At 39.4% G+C, this 16304-nt stretch overlaps 1 protein-coding gene and 1 long non-coding RNA gene across 5 annotated transcripts in view; one reads left to right on the top strand and one right to left on the bottom strand.

Moving 5' to 3' along the window:
- Positions 1-15056, top strand: part of pof1b (POF1B actin binding protein) — a 47784-nt gene extending 32728 nt beyond the window's left edge. For 3 of the 4 annotated variants that reach the window (XM_036142788.1, XM_021319641.2, XM_021319640.2), the window contains exons 6-13: positions 262-354; positions 1588-1701; positions 2913-3065; positions 4197-4316; positions 4727-4873; positions 7065-7135; positions 7855-7969; positions 10299-15056. In XM_036142788.1, the coding sequence (XP_035998681.1) occupies positions 262-354; positions 1588-1701; positions 2913-3065; positions 4197-4316; positions 4727-4873; positions 7065-7135; positions 7855-7969; positions 10299-10319 (834 nt within the window). In that variant the 3' untranslated portion in view covers positions 10320-15056. The remainder of the gene's footprint in view (positions 1-261; positions 355-1587; positions 1702-2912; positions 3066-4196; positions 4317-4726; positions 4874-7064; positions 7136-7854; positions 7970-10298) is intronic. The other variant, XM_036142789.1, reaches the window with a different exon arrangement.
- LOC118564501 lies at positions 6867-7914 on the bottom strand. The gene is made up of 2 exons (XR_004931890.1): positions 7808-7914; positions 6867-7164 (listed from the first exon to the last, which is right to left on the bottom strand). It is a non-coding gene; the product is annotated as an uncharacterized LOC118564501 (long non-coding RNA).
- Positions 15057-16304: the final 1248 nt, after the last annotated feature.

The following is a 16304-nucleotide window of genomic DNA, read 5'->3' as shown; positions in this document are numbered from 1 at the left end:
TTGAGGTTGGTGAGCGGAGGCATTGATGGTGGGGTTCTCTGCAACTCCATCATCACCAGAAAAGTGCTGTCAATGCATTTTATTTCACAAACATTACGTGTCATATCATTACATGTAATGCATATTTAATGGACGTAACTTATTTTCAAGGACTCTTCTGTCCCAAAGTAAACTCCTGTCGCCGTCGCGCTCTCCGTCAGGGCAGGACGACGGAGGAGGAAGCGTCTCCGTTCTTAATTCTTCCCTCTGCTTCTGTTTCAGACGCGTTTCACCGCAGACATGAGCATGCGTCTGCTGCTCTCCACCTTCAGCAGCCTGAGAGAGGAGCTGCTGCAGATGTCGGAGGACATGCGGGTAAGAGCCGTCATCGGCAGACAGGGTCGAGCCTCGCTGCACGGCTGAGCGGTGCAGAGACACCTCAGTCTGCAGATTTGAAGCGCTGTGCTCTGCAGAGCGGCGCTGAGGGGCTGGGTAAACAGATCTTTGAGCATCAGGTCTGTGGTGGCTGATGAGCAACCGTGATTGCTCCTTCCAGAGAACATCGGCCCGCAGATAACGCGGAAGTCAGCTGTTAGCGGCAAACATGAAGGTAGAGGAAGAAAAGAAGGCGAAAATACAAGTGTGGTAGGATAATTGCTGCGAATGCTGCTCCTGGTGACTAATAACAGGAAAGATTTGAAAATTTGTGGGGGGTAAAAGATTCCCAAAGATGTATAGATGTAATGGATTATTAAGCTAATCATAAAGCACAATCATACCGTACTCAGGGCTTGTAGGGTACTGAAGATTGACTTGCAAAGCGTTAAATATTACATTTATATACAGTATGGGCTGTTCATTGTATTTTTCTTTTATGGAATTAAACTTTATCTTTCTGCTTGTCTTAAGTGAGGATGACACCGATCCAAATCTCAAAAAGTAGATGCAAATTCAAGGTTTTATTCCTAATGATCTCCAATTTACAAATCATTGGAAATCAGAATGCATTGGTTGGAAGAAATTAGCTGATCTCCGAAGGTGTTTTCAAGAGAAATCAGTGAAAATCATTCTAAAGGCAGCCACAAGAGGTGCTGCCATGCTGTTAAACCTCCTAAAGGTGGTGTTTTTAAAACTGCAGTGTTGAAATCGTTTCTTTGTTTTACAAGTTTTTTGACACTAAAACTGGAAATAAAAACATTAAACTTGCCTAAAGCCTCCTAAACGATTATAACCAATTTATTTTTCTCCTTCTTTTTCTCTCCTTTTTGATATTCTTATTGGGGTAATACATTTTTAGCAACAAAAGCTTTTACTCATAACCTTAAACTTTTGTGTCCACTTTTACTTAAAGGATAAGAACAACTTTGCAGTAGCTCGTTTGCCGTCAGAACATTGCGTCCCCTCTGCTGTGAGCTGTTCTAAGCTAGCGCCAGTGTTTGAGGCGTCTGTGCAGGTGTTCAGGCCTCAGGCCAGACATAAAGGTCTCGTTTAGCTCATGACAGCAAGACACACAAACGAACTAGTGTGGCTGCAGGTTTGTGCCAATATCTTTGCTCTCCACCTTCCTGCTGAAAAAGTGCTGACGCGGCTGTCGGTGTGTGTTCACAGCGCCTGGAGAGCGAGAAGGAGTCTCTGGAAAGAGATCTGAAGTTCAAAGACGAGCAGGCTAAGCAGTATGACGACCTCTTAGATGGCCTCCGACAGAACAACAGGCAGCTGCAGGTACTGTCTGTCCGTCAAGTCCTTTGACTCTTCCTTAAAAACTTCCCAGATGTGAGAGTTTGCTTTTGAGTTTTTCTTTTTCAGTAAGTTCAAATTTGTAAAATTGAAGTAATTTATGTAGCCCTCTTCACTTCTGATGTTTGATGTAATTATGATGAAACATCCTGTAATCCATACCAGCTCTTGATTTTAAAGAATTGCTAGCTTGTGGGGAAAAGAAAGTCCAAATCTACGTCCTTCAATCAGCCAGACGCAGCCAATCAGGTGCCTTGATTAGCAGGTTTTCTGTTCGGGAAGCGTACTGGTTTTCGAACCTTCCCAAGGCAGGAAGACGTCAGCATTGACCTCAGAGAAACAACTTGTGCCGTCTGAAACTGTTTGGTGTTGCTGCAGACAAATTTTAAAAAGATAGCACAGTGCTGAGGCGGAAAGGCATCTGGAGATGATTGTGCTTCTCATAAAACAAAATAAAATAAAACAAAGAACATTACCGGCGACCCTGAGCATCCTCAGAGTGTCAAACTCCAACAGAACGTCTTCAGACAGAGGATTCTCCACACTACAAAAATGGAACTAAAAGTATGTAAAATTTTCTTGAAATTGGTGTATTTTTCCTTGATTTGAACACCTAAATAAGACCATTTGCCAATGGAAAGAGTATTTTTATCCCTAAAATAAAATAATTAGATATCCTGCACTTGAAATAAGATGATGGAGATGATTTGTTCTTATTTTAAGTGCCAAAATCATATTCCATTGGCAAATAGTCTTGTTTACCTGCTCAAATCAAAGAAAAATACACAAATTTCAAGAAACTTTACTTACTTTGGGTTCCTTTTTTGCAGTGCAGCAGATCCTTCCTGCCCACATCCATCAGCATCTACAGCAACTCTTTGATCGTCCCCATAGGTTTAATAAAGTATTTTTTAACTGAATTGAATTCAACACGGGAGGTCCACTATTAAAGTAGCATCTTAACGAACCATAAGATCAGGAAAATATACCTTTGGATAGATAAAGCTGACTTCTGGGCATGCTGGGGTGAAGAATGATGCAGTGACCAAACTACAACATGTTTTATGCTTATGCAATGTTTTTATTTTATTTTTAGTTGAACTGTAACTCTGCTGAGTGTAGTATTAACCACATTTGCCCGTAAAGAGAGGGAGAGGATATCATTTATGAGGATTTTTTTGCTCGTCTTTGTGCAGATGTCTCTGAAGGAAGTCACCACCACCCAGCGCTCCCTGGAGAGTCAGCTGTCGAGCACCCGAAGCAACGACTCCGCCGGCACCTTTAAGATCAAGGAGCTGGAGGGAAGACTGAGAGGGCTGGAGAAGGAAAACGAGATGCTCAAACAGAAGGTAGAGGGCAGAATGTCCCCAAAGTAGGGAATATCATGCAGAAAACAAAGGTCGTTGGGGGAAATCTCGACTAATATGTACCTGTGAGGGGAAACAACACCTTAAGACGAGGCTTTAACCTTTCCTTTTTGACAAAGCTTCTAGTTAGAGTGGCTTAGGTTACCCTGAGCTATCTCTATAGTTATGCTGCTATAGGCTTAGGCTGCTGGAGGAAATCAGGGTCTATTTCTCTCACTCTGCTTAGTTTTCCTACTGTTCTCCAATCTGCATTGTTTGTTGTTTTTTCAACCTTTTAACTTTTTGTTCTCTGTCTTTTGTCTCTTCATAGAAGGTACACCTGGTCTGGCGTTCTGTTAGATGTGACATTTATTACCAGATAACGTAGAAAGTACTCCTGGATCAATGTGAGCTTCTGTGCTTTCTGTGTCTCTGCTCTGTCTTCTCTACCATAGAAAGTACTCCTGGGTCAATGTGAGCTTCTGTGCTTTCTGTGTCTCTGCTCTGTCTTCTCTAAGCCCCAGTGGGTCGAGGCAGATGAGCGTTCACACTGAGCCTAGTTCTGGTTCTGCTGGAGGTTCTCCTCCCTGTTAAAGGGGAGTTTTCCTCTCCACTGTCGCTTCATGCATGCTCAGTATGAGGGATTGCTGCAAAGCCATCAACAATGCAGACGACTGTCCACTGTGGCTCTACGCTCTTTCAGGAGGAGTGAATGCTGCTTGGAGAGACTTGATGCAACCTGCTGGGTTTCCTTTATAATCTGATTGAATTTGACTTTGGAAAGAGCCTTGAGATGACGTGTATCATGAATTGGCGCTAAATAAATCAAATTGTATTGAATTGGAAAAAATCAAAAACAAATCCTGGAGCTTTAAATTCATTAGGATTTAAATGTGAATAGATCCTAATGACGTTTAATACAGAAGTCATCCGATGGTGATTTAAGAGGAAACCGGGTTTTAGAAGTCAAATCAGCGAAGCCCTCTTTCTTTCCTTATCTTACGCACCAACCAAAGTACAATTTCATCCAACACTTTGAATACTGCACCCCAGCAAACCTCGAACGATGTGAATGATGACGATCCGCTCTTTGTTCCGTGTCCTTCTTCATGTTCTTCTTCGTCCGTCCTTCAGCTGGCTGGACAGGCCAATAACGACAGCCTGCACCTCAAGACGGAGGCGCTGGCGCAGCACTACAAGGACCAGATCAGCGCGGTGACCGCAGAGAGGAACGCAGAGATCGAGAAGCTGAGGGTAAGAAGCAAAGCAAAGCAAAGCAAAGCAGGCACGCGTATGTCATATGAAAACGTCACGGAGATTAAAGCCTCCTGAGAAGACCGGTGGAGATGTTGGAGGCTTTGCTGTGACAGTTGTTGATTTTTCTGCTATATAACGTTGGCTGAAACTCTACAGAACATATTAGATTATGACTTCTTTTATAAATCCATCAAAAAATGTAGTAGCAAAAATTTAAAAGTGCCAATATCACCTATTTTAAAAGGACAGACTCTTTTAATTGGATTCTGGAACAGTTTGGACTTAAAAGTGTGTTGGAAGCCTTATATATGAAGGAAAGTGCTTGGAATGGAGATTCAGGCTTTTTCGCTGTTTGGATGTTTGAATAAAATCTCTGTTTCTTCTCCCTCTGTCCTGATGGACCCCAGTCCCAGATCTCGAGGTTGCAGACGCAGATCACCACGACCACGAGCACTACCACCAAGTCGTCCTCAGACACCAGTCTGCAGCTGAGGATCTCAGAGCTGCTGTCCAAGCTGGAGCAGCGGGAGATCGTCATCAAGCAGAAGGAGGAGGTTTGAAACATAACGTCTCTCTTACTGTGATATTTATCCTCAAAGAGAGAGGCATGAACTAATCTACTGGAGATCAACCTACAGTAATTAAACGAGGTTTTTCTCTTAGAAACGTCATAAATTCAGGATAAAACTTCAGGAAATGACTTTTAAGCTAACTGCATTTGGCTAAAAATCCCCTGTCTTCTAAAACTGTTTTATTACTAAATGTCTTTGCTAAGGCTTTGTTTCACAAAATAACATTATTATAACTTATTATTATCATTCAGTTTCTAAAATGTGAAAAAGAGTGCAACAAAAAAGGTCTTGTGGCGGCGTGAGCCACGGAAGATGGCAGCATGTTGTGTCTCATTAGTTTTTGTCTTTTAAGGATTCATTTGAATTATTCCTTTTACCGGGTGGAAGGGTTATCCTATAAACACCCAGTGACCTTTTTGTTTTTATGTATAAGAAAACGAATTAGAAGTTTTTTCGGGGGTTTTCTCTAATTCAAATATATGCATACACCCGTGCTTGTATTTGATGAAATGTTCCAGGTTAATTTCCATCCAACCACATGCTGTATTTGCAGACTTTTACCAGACTTTAGCTGTAGTTAGAGGTGGACATTCGACCAGTTTTCTCTAGAATTGGTACCATTAATTTAAATTGGTTGCTTTTTGAAACAGATTTTTTTTTTTTCATTTTTCACTGTTTCAGTAGAGGTGAAATTGGAGCTTAACGTTAGATTGCTTGTTCCCTAACCTCTTACCTGTTCTAATCTGTGTTTGGGATCATTTTCCTGCCGGAACGCCCAGCTGTGTCCAAGTTTGATCCAGATTTTAGGTGTAGTTGAGGAATTTGTATGCAATTATCGTTGCTCATCAGTCTGCATTCTGAGGTTTCTCCCTCCTGCTTAGCATCAACAGTCTCCTCCTGTTAGCCAATGAAACTACATGAATGTCTGTCTTGTCTAGATGCTAGCATCAGATAGCTGCTCACAGGTTTCTCACTTGGACTTAATTTATGGGGCGATGTGGCACAGAGGTTAGGGAGTCTGTCTTGCAATTGGCGGGTTGCCGGTTCGATTCCCTGCTCTGTCTGTGTCTGTTGTGTCTGTGTCTGTCCTTGGGCAAGACACTTAACCCGCATTGCCTGCTGGCGGTGGTCAGAGGGACCGGTGGCGCCGGTGCATGGCAGCCTCACCTCTGTCAGTCTGCCCCAGGGCAGCTGTGGCTACTAACATAGCTCACCACCGTCAGGGTGTGAATGTGTGTGTGAATGGGTGAATGACTGAACTGTAGTGTAAAGCGCGGTTACACTTTATTTGAAGGGGTGTACATAAGACTGACATTACACTGTCATAAACATGACATAACACCTGTTATGAACATAAATGACTCTTTATGAATGTTTAGGACTGTTGACATTAATTGTCATTCAGTAAATTATGACACTATTAAAGCAAAATTGACATTGTTTAAAATGTCTTTGTTATGACAACTTGGCATTAACAGAGACAAGGTTAAGTTTAGGGCTTGATTTGGGATTAGGTTAAAATTAGGTCTTGATTTGGGATTAAGTTAAATTAAGGGCTTGGTTTGGGATTAGGTTAAATTAAGGGCTTGATTTGGGATTAGGTTAAATTTAGGGCTTGATTTGGGATCAGGTTAAATTAAGGACTTGGTTTGGGATTAGGTTACATTAAGGGTTTGATTTGAGATTTGATTAAATTAAGGCCTTGACTTGGGGTTTTGTTACATTAAGGGCTTGTCATAAGAAAGACATTTTAAACAATGTCAACTTTGCTTTAATACTGTCATAATTTACCGAATGACAAGTAATGACAACAGTCCTAAACATTCATAAAGAGTCATTTATGTTCATAACAGGTGTTATGTCATGTTTATGACAGTGTAATGTCAGTCTTATGTACACCCCTTCAAATAAAGTGTTACCTAAAGCGCTTTGGAGGTCGTCAAGACTAGTTAAAGCGCTATACAAGTACAAGCCATTTACCATTTACCATTTAATTTGAAAACGGGTGGCTGTAAAATACAGAGGAATTTCTTTAAACATACGGGAGGCATATTAGGCATATTATGGTTACACTCATAGAATAAGTTATTTATTGATTTAATTTAATGTTACACAGCTGTTTTTTTCTGAAACTGATTAAAGTTTGCTGACTTTGAACCATCTTGGTCCACAGGAGATCAGAAAACTGATGATGGAGAGGAACGACAGCTCCAAGAACGTCACCAAGACGGTCATCACCAAGAGGTACAGCAGTCACACATCATGCAGCTCACCTGAAATCACATATTCAGGCATTTTATATGATATTCATCTGTTTTTTTTTTTTTTTAAAGCAACCTAAACAAAGATTACAGTAATTACATTCATTTTAATCTGGAGTCACACCAAAACTCTTAATGTCTCTTAAATAATTTTACAGATTAAGAGCTTTATTGCTATTTTAACCAGTCTGAATAATTTAGTTCACAACACTAGTTATCTATATAATATACTCATAGGACAAATCTATCAGTAAAATTCTGTTTATAATAGTATTCATCTCATATCCATGCCCTGTACTTATGGAACCATTGTTTATCCTGCACTTGCTGCTATTGCACTTCTGGTTAGACCTAAACTGCATTTCGTTGCCTTGTACCTGTGTAATGACAATAAAGTTGAATCTAATCTAATCTAATCTAATCATCTAATTTCAATTACACGTCAGAACATAGTCAGACATCACTGATAATTTCATTCAATGTAATTGAAGGTCAGTCTAATTCTAACATATGGTCCAGTCTGGTTATTATGGTACACACAATAATTTGAAACTAATTCAGTCTCAACTTCTCAGCCGCCTTCTAAGTCACCTCTGGGTTGATGTTATTGTATAGATAACCATGATGGCGTCACTAGTTGGCTCTTCACACGTACCAGAATGAGTCCTTAAGGGAGGCCTGTCCATTTGTTTGGCTCTGTAGGTACAGGAACCAGTACCCGCTCCTTGGTCTACTTAGCGACGACTACCATCTCACTTCACCTGTTAAAGAAGACAAAACCATCGTCATCGAGAGAACCGGACAGATGATCAAACAGGTATAAAGGTGTAAGGAGATGCTTACTTAGAATCCTGCATGTGAATGAAGCTATATTCCTTTTTTTACTAGTAGATGCAACAGGAAATTCTGCCCCGTTTTGCCTGGATCAGAGTTTTCTATATACTGACACTTTAATTAGACCTTTTTTACTCTAATAAAAACAAAAAAAGGGAATTATGCAATGTATACCAAACCATGACCCTTTGAAAATAGGAAATACATTTGCCTTAATTGTTGCCAGAGAAAGAACAATCAAAACCAAAAAAATATATAAAGACTGAGAAATAAAAATAAGATTACAGATCTCTTTAAACAGGCCCCCTGTGAGTAAGAGAACATTTTTACTACCAAATATCTTCCTCTGACGGTTTACCCTGAACTAAAGTGAATACTTGTATCGATATATGTATGCTCAATCACACAGCTTCATTAGATTATAAGGAAACCCTTCTGTGTCGCCATCCTCTGGTGAAAGCTTGCTACTGCAGAAAGTTTAGGGTTGCTGTAATCGTCCAGTAAATGGATAATTCCATTCCCATTATTCTTAGTGTAATCTGATGGTGAATTGAATTTCTATAAATATGAGGGGGGGAAGAAATAATACTTTCACAGTATTTACTGTTTAGTATAAATGTCTTACTATAGCCTTATTTGTGGCCTTTTTATATACAAAAGTGATTTTGGTCAACTGTGATATTTTTAGAAATACAACAAAGTTGGTAAAAAAAAAAAAAAATATATATACTCTGACAATCCAAGAAATTCTTGTGTTTCTTAGGAATATCATCTTTGGAACTCACCAAAAAAAACCAACACATTTTTAAATTCTTCATATTGGTGTTATGTTGGCGTGTTATGATCACGCTTGTATCTCCTGGTAGTTGTATTCATTTCCAAATCTGAGAAATATGTAGATAATGATGATTAAAAACAATAACGTAAGCACAAGGCATGAGAAAGTTGCTAAAAGATTAGGCAACCAACAAAATCATGTTTGATGCGTAACATAATGTCTGCACACCCTAAGGTCTGCACTCTGAATAGTAAAGAATGACTGCTTTTAACAATTCCATTTCCCAAAAACAAAATAAAATCTGACAGCATTCTGATAGATGCTGTAGTTTCTGCTCCAGTTCTGACCAGCATTGTTACTCTTCATATGCATGAGCATTAGGACTCCCTTTCCTGCACTCAGTGGTGTGAGCAGAATATCTTATATTAGGGTGCTTTTGGTGTGACTGTGTAAAACTTCGCAGCGGTGTGTGAAAGCAGCCCAAAGTATCCGTTTTTACACAAAAAGGCTTCATGTGTTGGTCAAACTGCTCCACAGCTGTCAAAACAATATTTCATCTCCACCGGCTACCACACCACTCAAACTCTATCAATTAGTTTTGTTGCAACACATTTGGTTTGGCCCCAAAGCGTCACGTTTATGGAGCTAAAACAGTGACAGCTTGCAGTGACATTGAAAAGAGATTTGATTTATGTGAAAATTAGACATTGAAAAGTCAAGAATTGTTAGAAAGCAAAAACTTATGATGATATTCTGATTTTATGCTGCAGCTTTTTTTCAATGAGAGATGTTTTCATTGTCACTGCAAAGCTTGTCGGGGGCGGGGCTAGATTGAAGGCCCCTCCATGGGCTTTCCATTTTTCTGCATCATAAGTTTTTACTTTCCTAACAATGTTTGACTTTTCAATGTCAAATCTCTTTTTTTCGATGTCATTGCAAGTGATTTTTCAATGTCTAATTTTTCAGTGTTTGATTTTACAATGCCAAATGTCTTTTCAATGTGGCTGCACGCTGTCACTGTTTTAGCTCCATACACTTTAAGCCAATGCAACACAAGTGGTGGTTGGAAGGGAGGTTGAATCACTTCTGCGGCTCATTGGGCTCAGATGCTGAGGGGATTAAAAACGTCCCGCCTGCAGCTGATTATCAAGGATAAACGTGGAGGCGGACCACTTCTGGGAGGAGTCAATTTTGTATATTAATTTTATTATATGTAGCGACGGTCAATGTTGCTTAGCCACACAGGTGTTTGTCTTGTCACAAAAGTTCACATTTCCTTCTCTGCTCTGAAAACAGTAGAGAGGTTAGTCATGATTAATTCATGTTTTCAGGTCTTCTGACTTTAAAATATCATTATATATGCTATCAGACTATCTATCAGTCTTCTGTCCCTTTGGGACCACAAGATGAAATGGAATCAACATAACAGATTCTCTCCTAAATTGTTTGAAAGATTCCAAAATGTAAATATTCATTTAGACAACAAAAAAACTGCAGATTGTAACAACTGTACCTGTGTTTTATTTTAAAACAGGAAACCATTATTACACCTTAAAGACACACTGCTTCTCTCCGACAGGAATGATTGAACGAGGAGAAGACCCTGACGTCAGCCACCCTTCTCCCCCTTGTGCATGCTCCTCCCCCTCCCCTCTGGCCTTCCAGGGTTGGTGGTGGTCCAAATCACTCCTTTTCTCCCCCCTAGACCACTTAGATTTAGTTATTGGCTGCAGTCAAATTCAGGTTGGTTGGGGTTAAAATCTAGTAAGGCTTTCTACAGCTTCTGTTTTAAATTGTTTAACGTTTCCCTATGTGAAAGTTGCATAATGCAGCAATCATTCCAAATGTTCCAATGACCCAGGTATATTTAAGAGAAATAAAGCATGACAACTGGGAACTGGGTGAGGTTTGGTTTGGAATCTCTAGTCTATGACAGTAATGATAATAAAGTCATGAATTTTATTACCAGATATATTCTGTAAGTGACAGATGAAATGATAGACCGACAGGCAACCAAAATTGTCCCATTTTTGGCTGATCAGTGAGTAAAAAAAACAAGTAAATATTTTATTTTGTTGCTAAACATCTTTGTTGTGTTGGTTTTACTGAGTGAAAAAAGCACAAAGTGTCAAATCTGCAAGGTGAAGAGTAAGTGCAAGAAACCTGAGAGACCTTTTAAAGCCAAAAAATAAACTTTGCACAGCTGGTAGATACAAATGTCTACTGCTTAGTAGGCTAATTTTTTTATTGTGCCATTTATAAGTGATTAGTTTTAAGTTTAAAGGGTTTAAATTTCTTTCTTTGAAGTGAATAATGTGCAGAAATTAACTATTTTAGTTATGACCCCCGTGCCGAGCTTTGGACACTCCTGCTTTAGGTTGTTAAAAGAAGAGTTTCTCTTGACTCAGAAAAAACCCTAAAAGGTTTAAAGAAGATTAAAAAAACTTTACTTACAGCATTTCATACAAAATCGCTTTATTTTATTTAATAGAAAAAGACAATCAGACACAACAGAATCAAAGTTAGACTAATATTGGCACCTTTTAAACATGGTGCGAGAAAAATTTTTTGCATTTTTATTTGTGTCTTCAACCTTTTCAGGTTAGAGACACAAAGTAACTGGATCCAGAGATTCTGCTGCTTAAAGTTGTACAAAACACTAAAAAACAGCAGGCAAACCTTTTGATATCAGATGTTTTTATTGACAAATTCAGCCATGTGGTTTGGAGGAGGAGAGATTTTGAGTGTCAGTGGTGAGTGAAACTGTTTGCTACAGCCGGTAGACTGTTGTTTGGGTAGCGCTGGAGCAACTGTGGTAGACGTAGGTCAGTAAAGTAAGACAAACTAAAGTATGCAAAACTGAAATAAGAGCAAAATCTGTGTTCTGTGTATAAAACAAAGGCTTTTACAGTCAATAGGAATGCATATGTGGTTTCAGGTGGTTGGGAGGGAGAGCTCTGTCACTGGTCAAATATAATAATTCAACCAGAGATTTAAATAAAAAAATATGTAAAAGTGCACTCGGTCTATATCTAGTTCTGCTTAAACTGTCAGGAGCATAATGTGTTTATAAAGAAAAGCTGGACAGTTCAGAAAGATCTGCGACAAGCTGTTCTCTATTGAATTCCTAAAGTTATTTCTTTAGTGAAATATATAATGTATATAATAAAAAAATTAGGATTTTCCTGGGAATTCAATTGAACAAAAGCTATACATCTGCAGTTATGCTATATATAGTTATTAAATTGACCATTCAATCAGTGGGATTTGACAATTTTTATCATTCTCATTATCTGTTATGCAATTGAGCTAAGGGGCAAACCACGACGTTGAACTCAGCTCCCAGTTGTCACAAATGCAAATGAACCTTTTAACAAACCCACCACAGCCGTGCTTTGCCCAGGGGACGAGGAAGTGCATGCTTCACTACGATTCCTGGCTGCATGTAAATATTCACATGTATGTGTACAATGACGGGCATGCTCCATGAACGTTGTGACTGTGGAGCATCCCATCTTACATGTGGTGTTCATCATATATTTTCCTGTTGGGTGTTTCGCTTTTATTTTGTTCTGTTTGGTAGTCTTACCTTTTTAACTGTGTTTTTTTGTGTTGAGGTTTGATACGAGTCAAAGGCGCATGGCTTGTCATGCAGCTTTGACGTGTTTGTACATTACTGTGGGATCTGGGTGTGATGTCCATCATCCATGAGCGGGCGCGAGACCCACATGGATGGAAACTAATAATGTGGGTGAACGGTGGGATGTGTGGGACTGGGGCATGATTTATTTTTTATTTTGGGGGGCGGGGAGGGTGATTAAAAGTGGTGGAAGAAACTATTCTAAAGCACAACATTATATAAACTGTAAACTAATATTTCCTAGTTTTCTATGATTATTATGATGATTTTGTGTTGTAAGCGTGTTTAAGGCTTTGTGTCCACTAGGTGGCAGTCTCCTTCACCTGCTGATCTATCATACAAATTGCAGTTAAACACACTGAAACTGATTCTCCTTAACAAATGTTTCTTTCTACTTTGTATAAATTGTATTCATAGTAAAGTGACACATTAACCTTTACACACAATCAGTCACAGCATTGAAAGCTCATGTGATGAGGTTGAGTGACCCGGAGCCTGTAGAACATGGGCTGTGATCAGCCTCATCGTTTCTTGCTGTACAAACTTTGTGGTGGTTTATGGTGTCAAATCTACTAAACTCATTGTTATGGGGGATATTACAGATTTAAGCAAATATTTCTAAGTCTATTTTCACAACTTTTGTTGACTTCTAAGCACAGTTAGTTTTAAAACTTCTTTTTTTAACATTTGATTAAATAAAATCTGACATCTTTTAGACTGTAGAAAACATTTATTTTATAACAATTCTATACATCATTATGTATCATTGTTGAAAATGATTTGGTCTTAGCCAAGAAAAAGGTATGAATTGAAAAGGGAACACCTCAAAGTCTTTCTTGAGCAAAGAGAAATATTTCCACACTATTTTTAAGTCTGAATATGATTTGAGGAAATATCATTTTAGTTGAGTTTAACTACTCCAATGTTAAAATCAAGTAGTCTAATAAGTCAAACTTTAACTTAAAATGTCTGAATCTAAAATTGCTCCTTTGTAGTTAATATGTAATATATTTAGCAGAAAAGATTGTTGCATGTTTCTTTAAGTTAAAAGGTTGTCTAAAATTAATGTATAAACAGTTTTACTTAAAAATGCAAAACTAACTAAGGGCTAGAAAATAAGTATTCAAAATGCAAATATCTGAAAATAATTAAACTTGAGAATTATATGGAGCTTATAGGGTTCTCAAAAGCCTAAAGTAAGGATTTGTATTGCCAAATTCAGTTTCAGTGGATTTTTAATTAACTTTAACCTGGAATAACTCATTTAAGAAAGATGTTTTAGTCTAAAGACCTACTTTGGAATCGTACATCACTGAGCGTAAGATCTCTTTGACTAGAGCAGCGGCCCGTGTGATTTGGAGAGACGGAGGTAAAATTTGGTACAAATGTATACCCTAAGACCGTGTGCAATGCTAATCTGTATGCAGTGTGGTAACGCTACAAACTAAGTTTTAAAGTCTGGAACCCAGATCTCCTGAGCAACAATAACAATACGCTTCAGGAAAACATTTTCAGATAACAAAATGTTTTTTTCCCTGGTCTGAATAAGTGTGGGGGGAAAAAAAGAATAACTGTTTGGGTTCCCAAGCTACATTTAGCGTCACAGGCTAACCTGAGCCTTTGATCAGGGAGCCCGGGGTTCAAATCCTGATTTTGTCAGGAAGGGCTTCTGGTAAGTCGGTGTGCAAGAATGCTTTCTGTGGCGACCCCTGAATAAGGGAGCAGCCGAAAAGACATCACACTTTCTAAAATATGGTAATTATCCATTGTTTATACCCACTTATCCAACAGTCAAGGTACACCCGAAACAGGTAGCCAGTCCATAAGATAAGATAAGATAGGTTTATTGATCTCGCATTGGAGAAATTCACATGTCACATCGGCTCAGTCTCTATGCAGCCCATCACAGGGCAGCATAGAGACACATGGTCAAACAAATATGCGCACGCACTCACACCTAAGGGCAGTTTGGAGAAACCCATTAACTTGACAGTCATGTATTTTTTTTTTGGACCTGAAGAGAACCATGCATGCACAGGAAGAAGATGCAAACTCAATGCAGAAAGATCTCGGGCCAGTATTTGAACCCAGGACCTTCTTGCTGCAAGTCAACCATGCTACCTGCTACACTTTTATGCAGTGCAACATGGAAATCAGTAGTTTTTAAAATATTTTTTTTTCTGTCTTGCAAATACAAAACTGGACAATAAGGTTTTTGTTTGCATAGTAAAACAGTAACTTAATAAAGAGCTAACCAATGGACACAAAGCCATTAAACAGGTTTGGACCTCATGGGAATCTGTGCTAGCCATGTAAGCAAGCTAATATTAGGCTAGCATTAATGCTGGGCCTGCTTGGTGGAGAAATGTCTAAATAATCATTATCATTTCACTGGCCTAACAGAAAAGTCTTCACTTCCATGTTATGAAAGTAACAATAAAAAAGACCAAATATTGCCACTTATTTTCCCTGCATACTGCATGATTAGCTAACTGGATGTAGCTAACAAGCAAAAAGAGTACATTAAATATATTTTCTTTATTTTTTTAAGGAGAAATAAGTCTGCAAGTGAGGCTGAGCTGCTTCTGTTCTCTCCACTGAGAAATGTAACGGCTGAGAATAGATTATTAAAAATAATATATCTTTGCAAAATGTCTCATTGTGTTTTTTGTTTGTTTGAAGGATGTTGTTCCAAAAATGCACCATGACATACAACAATGGCCAAATTCTTATTGGAACATTTTAGTTTAATGATTTATGTAAAACAGTTCAGCACAAACATTTTGAAACGTGCCAAATGTTGGTCCCACCAGCACAAAGGGAAAACTTACCACCCTTGTGGTGAGTAGGGCTTTTAAGCTCATAGCTATAAAGACTTCACACTCAAGGCACAATTTTATCCTTTAGTCACCTACTTTTTGCAGAGGTTTGCCCCCTCTGGCGACAACTTGAAATAACACCTGTGTTGTGCATGCACATGGGAGAAGAAGAAGACTGCTGCTGCTGCGACTGCACAGGTCCTTTTGTTTAGAGGCGTAATGTATTCAGAGGTAAGAAAGTTATAAATATTGAAGTTGGCCCATGTTCTCTTGCTGATTCGTCAAAAGCGGCGGAGACTCAACAAAAGTAGTGTTGTGCCATCAAGCCATGAGGAAAAATCAGACTGAGTTGGAAACAACATGGAACAGGACACTTTTACAGGCACCGAGGAACTGCCCCCTCAGCAGGGTTCCCTGCTATAAAGCCAAGCTCCCACAGACAATCGTCCTCATTCCCGTTGCTCCAGGGAGCGGCATTGGGGAGAACTGCCGGCTGGATCGAAGCTAAGTCTGCAGTGTATCTTCTGTGCAACCAGACGCCAGAGTAAAGGATCCATCTATTTCAAAACCAGCTTTGTTTTTTTTCCAGCTGTTGCAGGCAAGCTGACTCGAGAAGGCGCGGAGCGGTTTCCTCGCCTGGGAGAAAAACTGATCTGAAATTGCCTGCTGCAACTGGCTCAAAGACGCACTAGAGTGGCTACACCAGGCGAGCCGAGTCAAGGCCCTGCTTTCCCAACGCTGCAGTCCCCGATTTCCTCTGCTGCAAACCCGCAGCGCTGAGTTTGATACGGCCTACGACCCTGGGCCGCCTCCTAACAGCTATGTTCTGAGCTAGCCGTTGCTGAGATAAGCGGCTTTCCCTTGGAGTACTTCAACTGCTTCCAACGGGATGTCCAAAGTGAACCGAACTGACACAGAGGCACCAGCAGGTTTGGCCTCTTAACAGGGAAAGTTATTGGTTTATTTAGAATAGTTTACTTAATGCGTTTTCACTGTGTTTTTTTAAAACACGTGGAGCTAACCGACATAGCTCCCGCTAGCTTCTTCGAAACCATGCCATGCTGATGTAATTCAAGTGTGT

This window comes from Fundulus heteroclitus, chromosome 11 (assembly GCF_011125445.2).
Source record: "Fundulus heteroclitus isolate FHET01 chromosome 11, MU-UCD_Fhet_4.1, whole genome shotgun sequence".
In the NCBI taxonomy this organism is placed as follows: Eukaryota; Metazoa; Chordata; class Actinopteri; order Cyprinodontiformes; family Fundulidae; genus Fundulus; species Fundulus heteroclitus.
The sequence above is the reverse complement of the archived record's forward strand: the minus strand, read 5'-3'. Positions and strand labels throughout refer to the sequence as shown.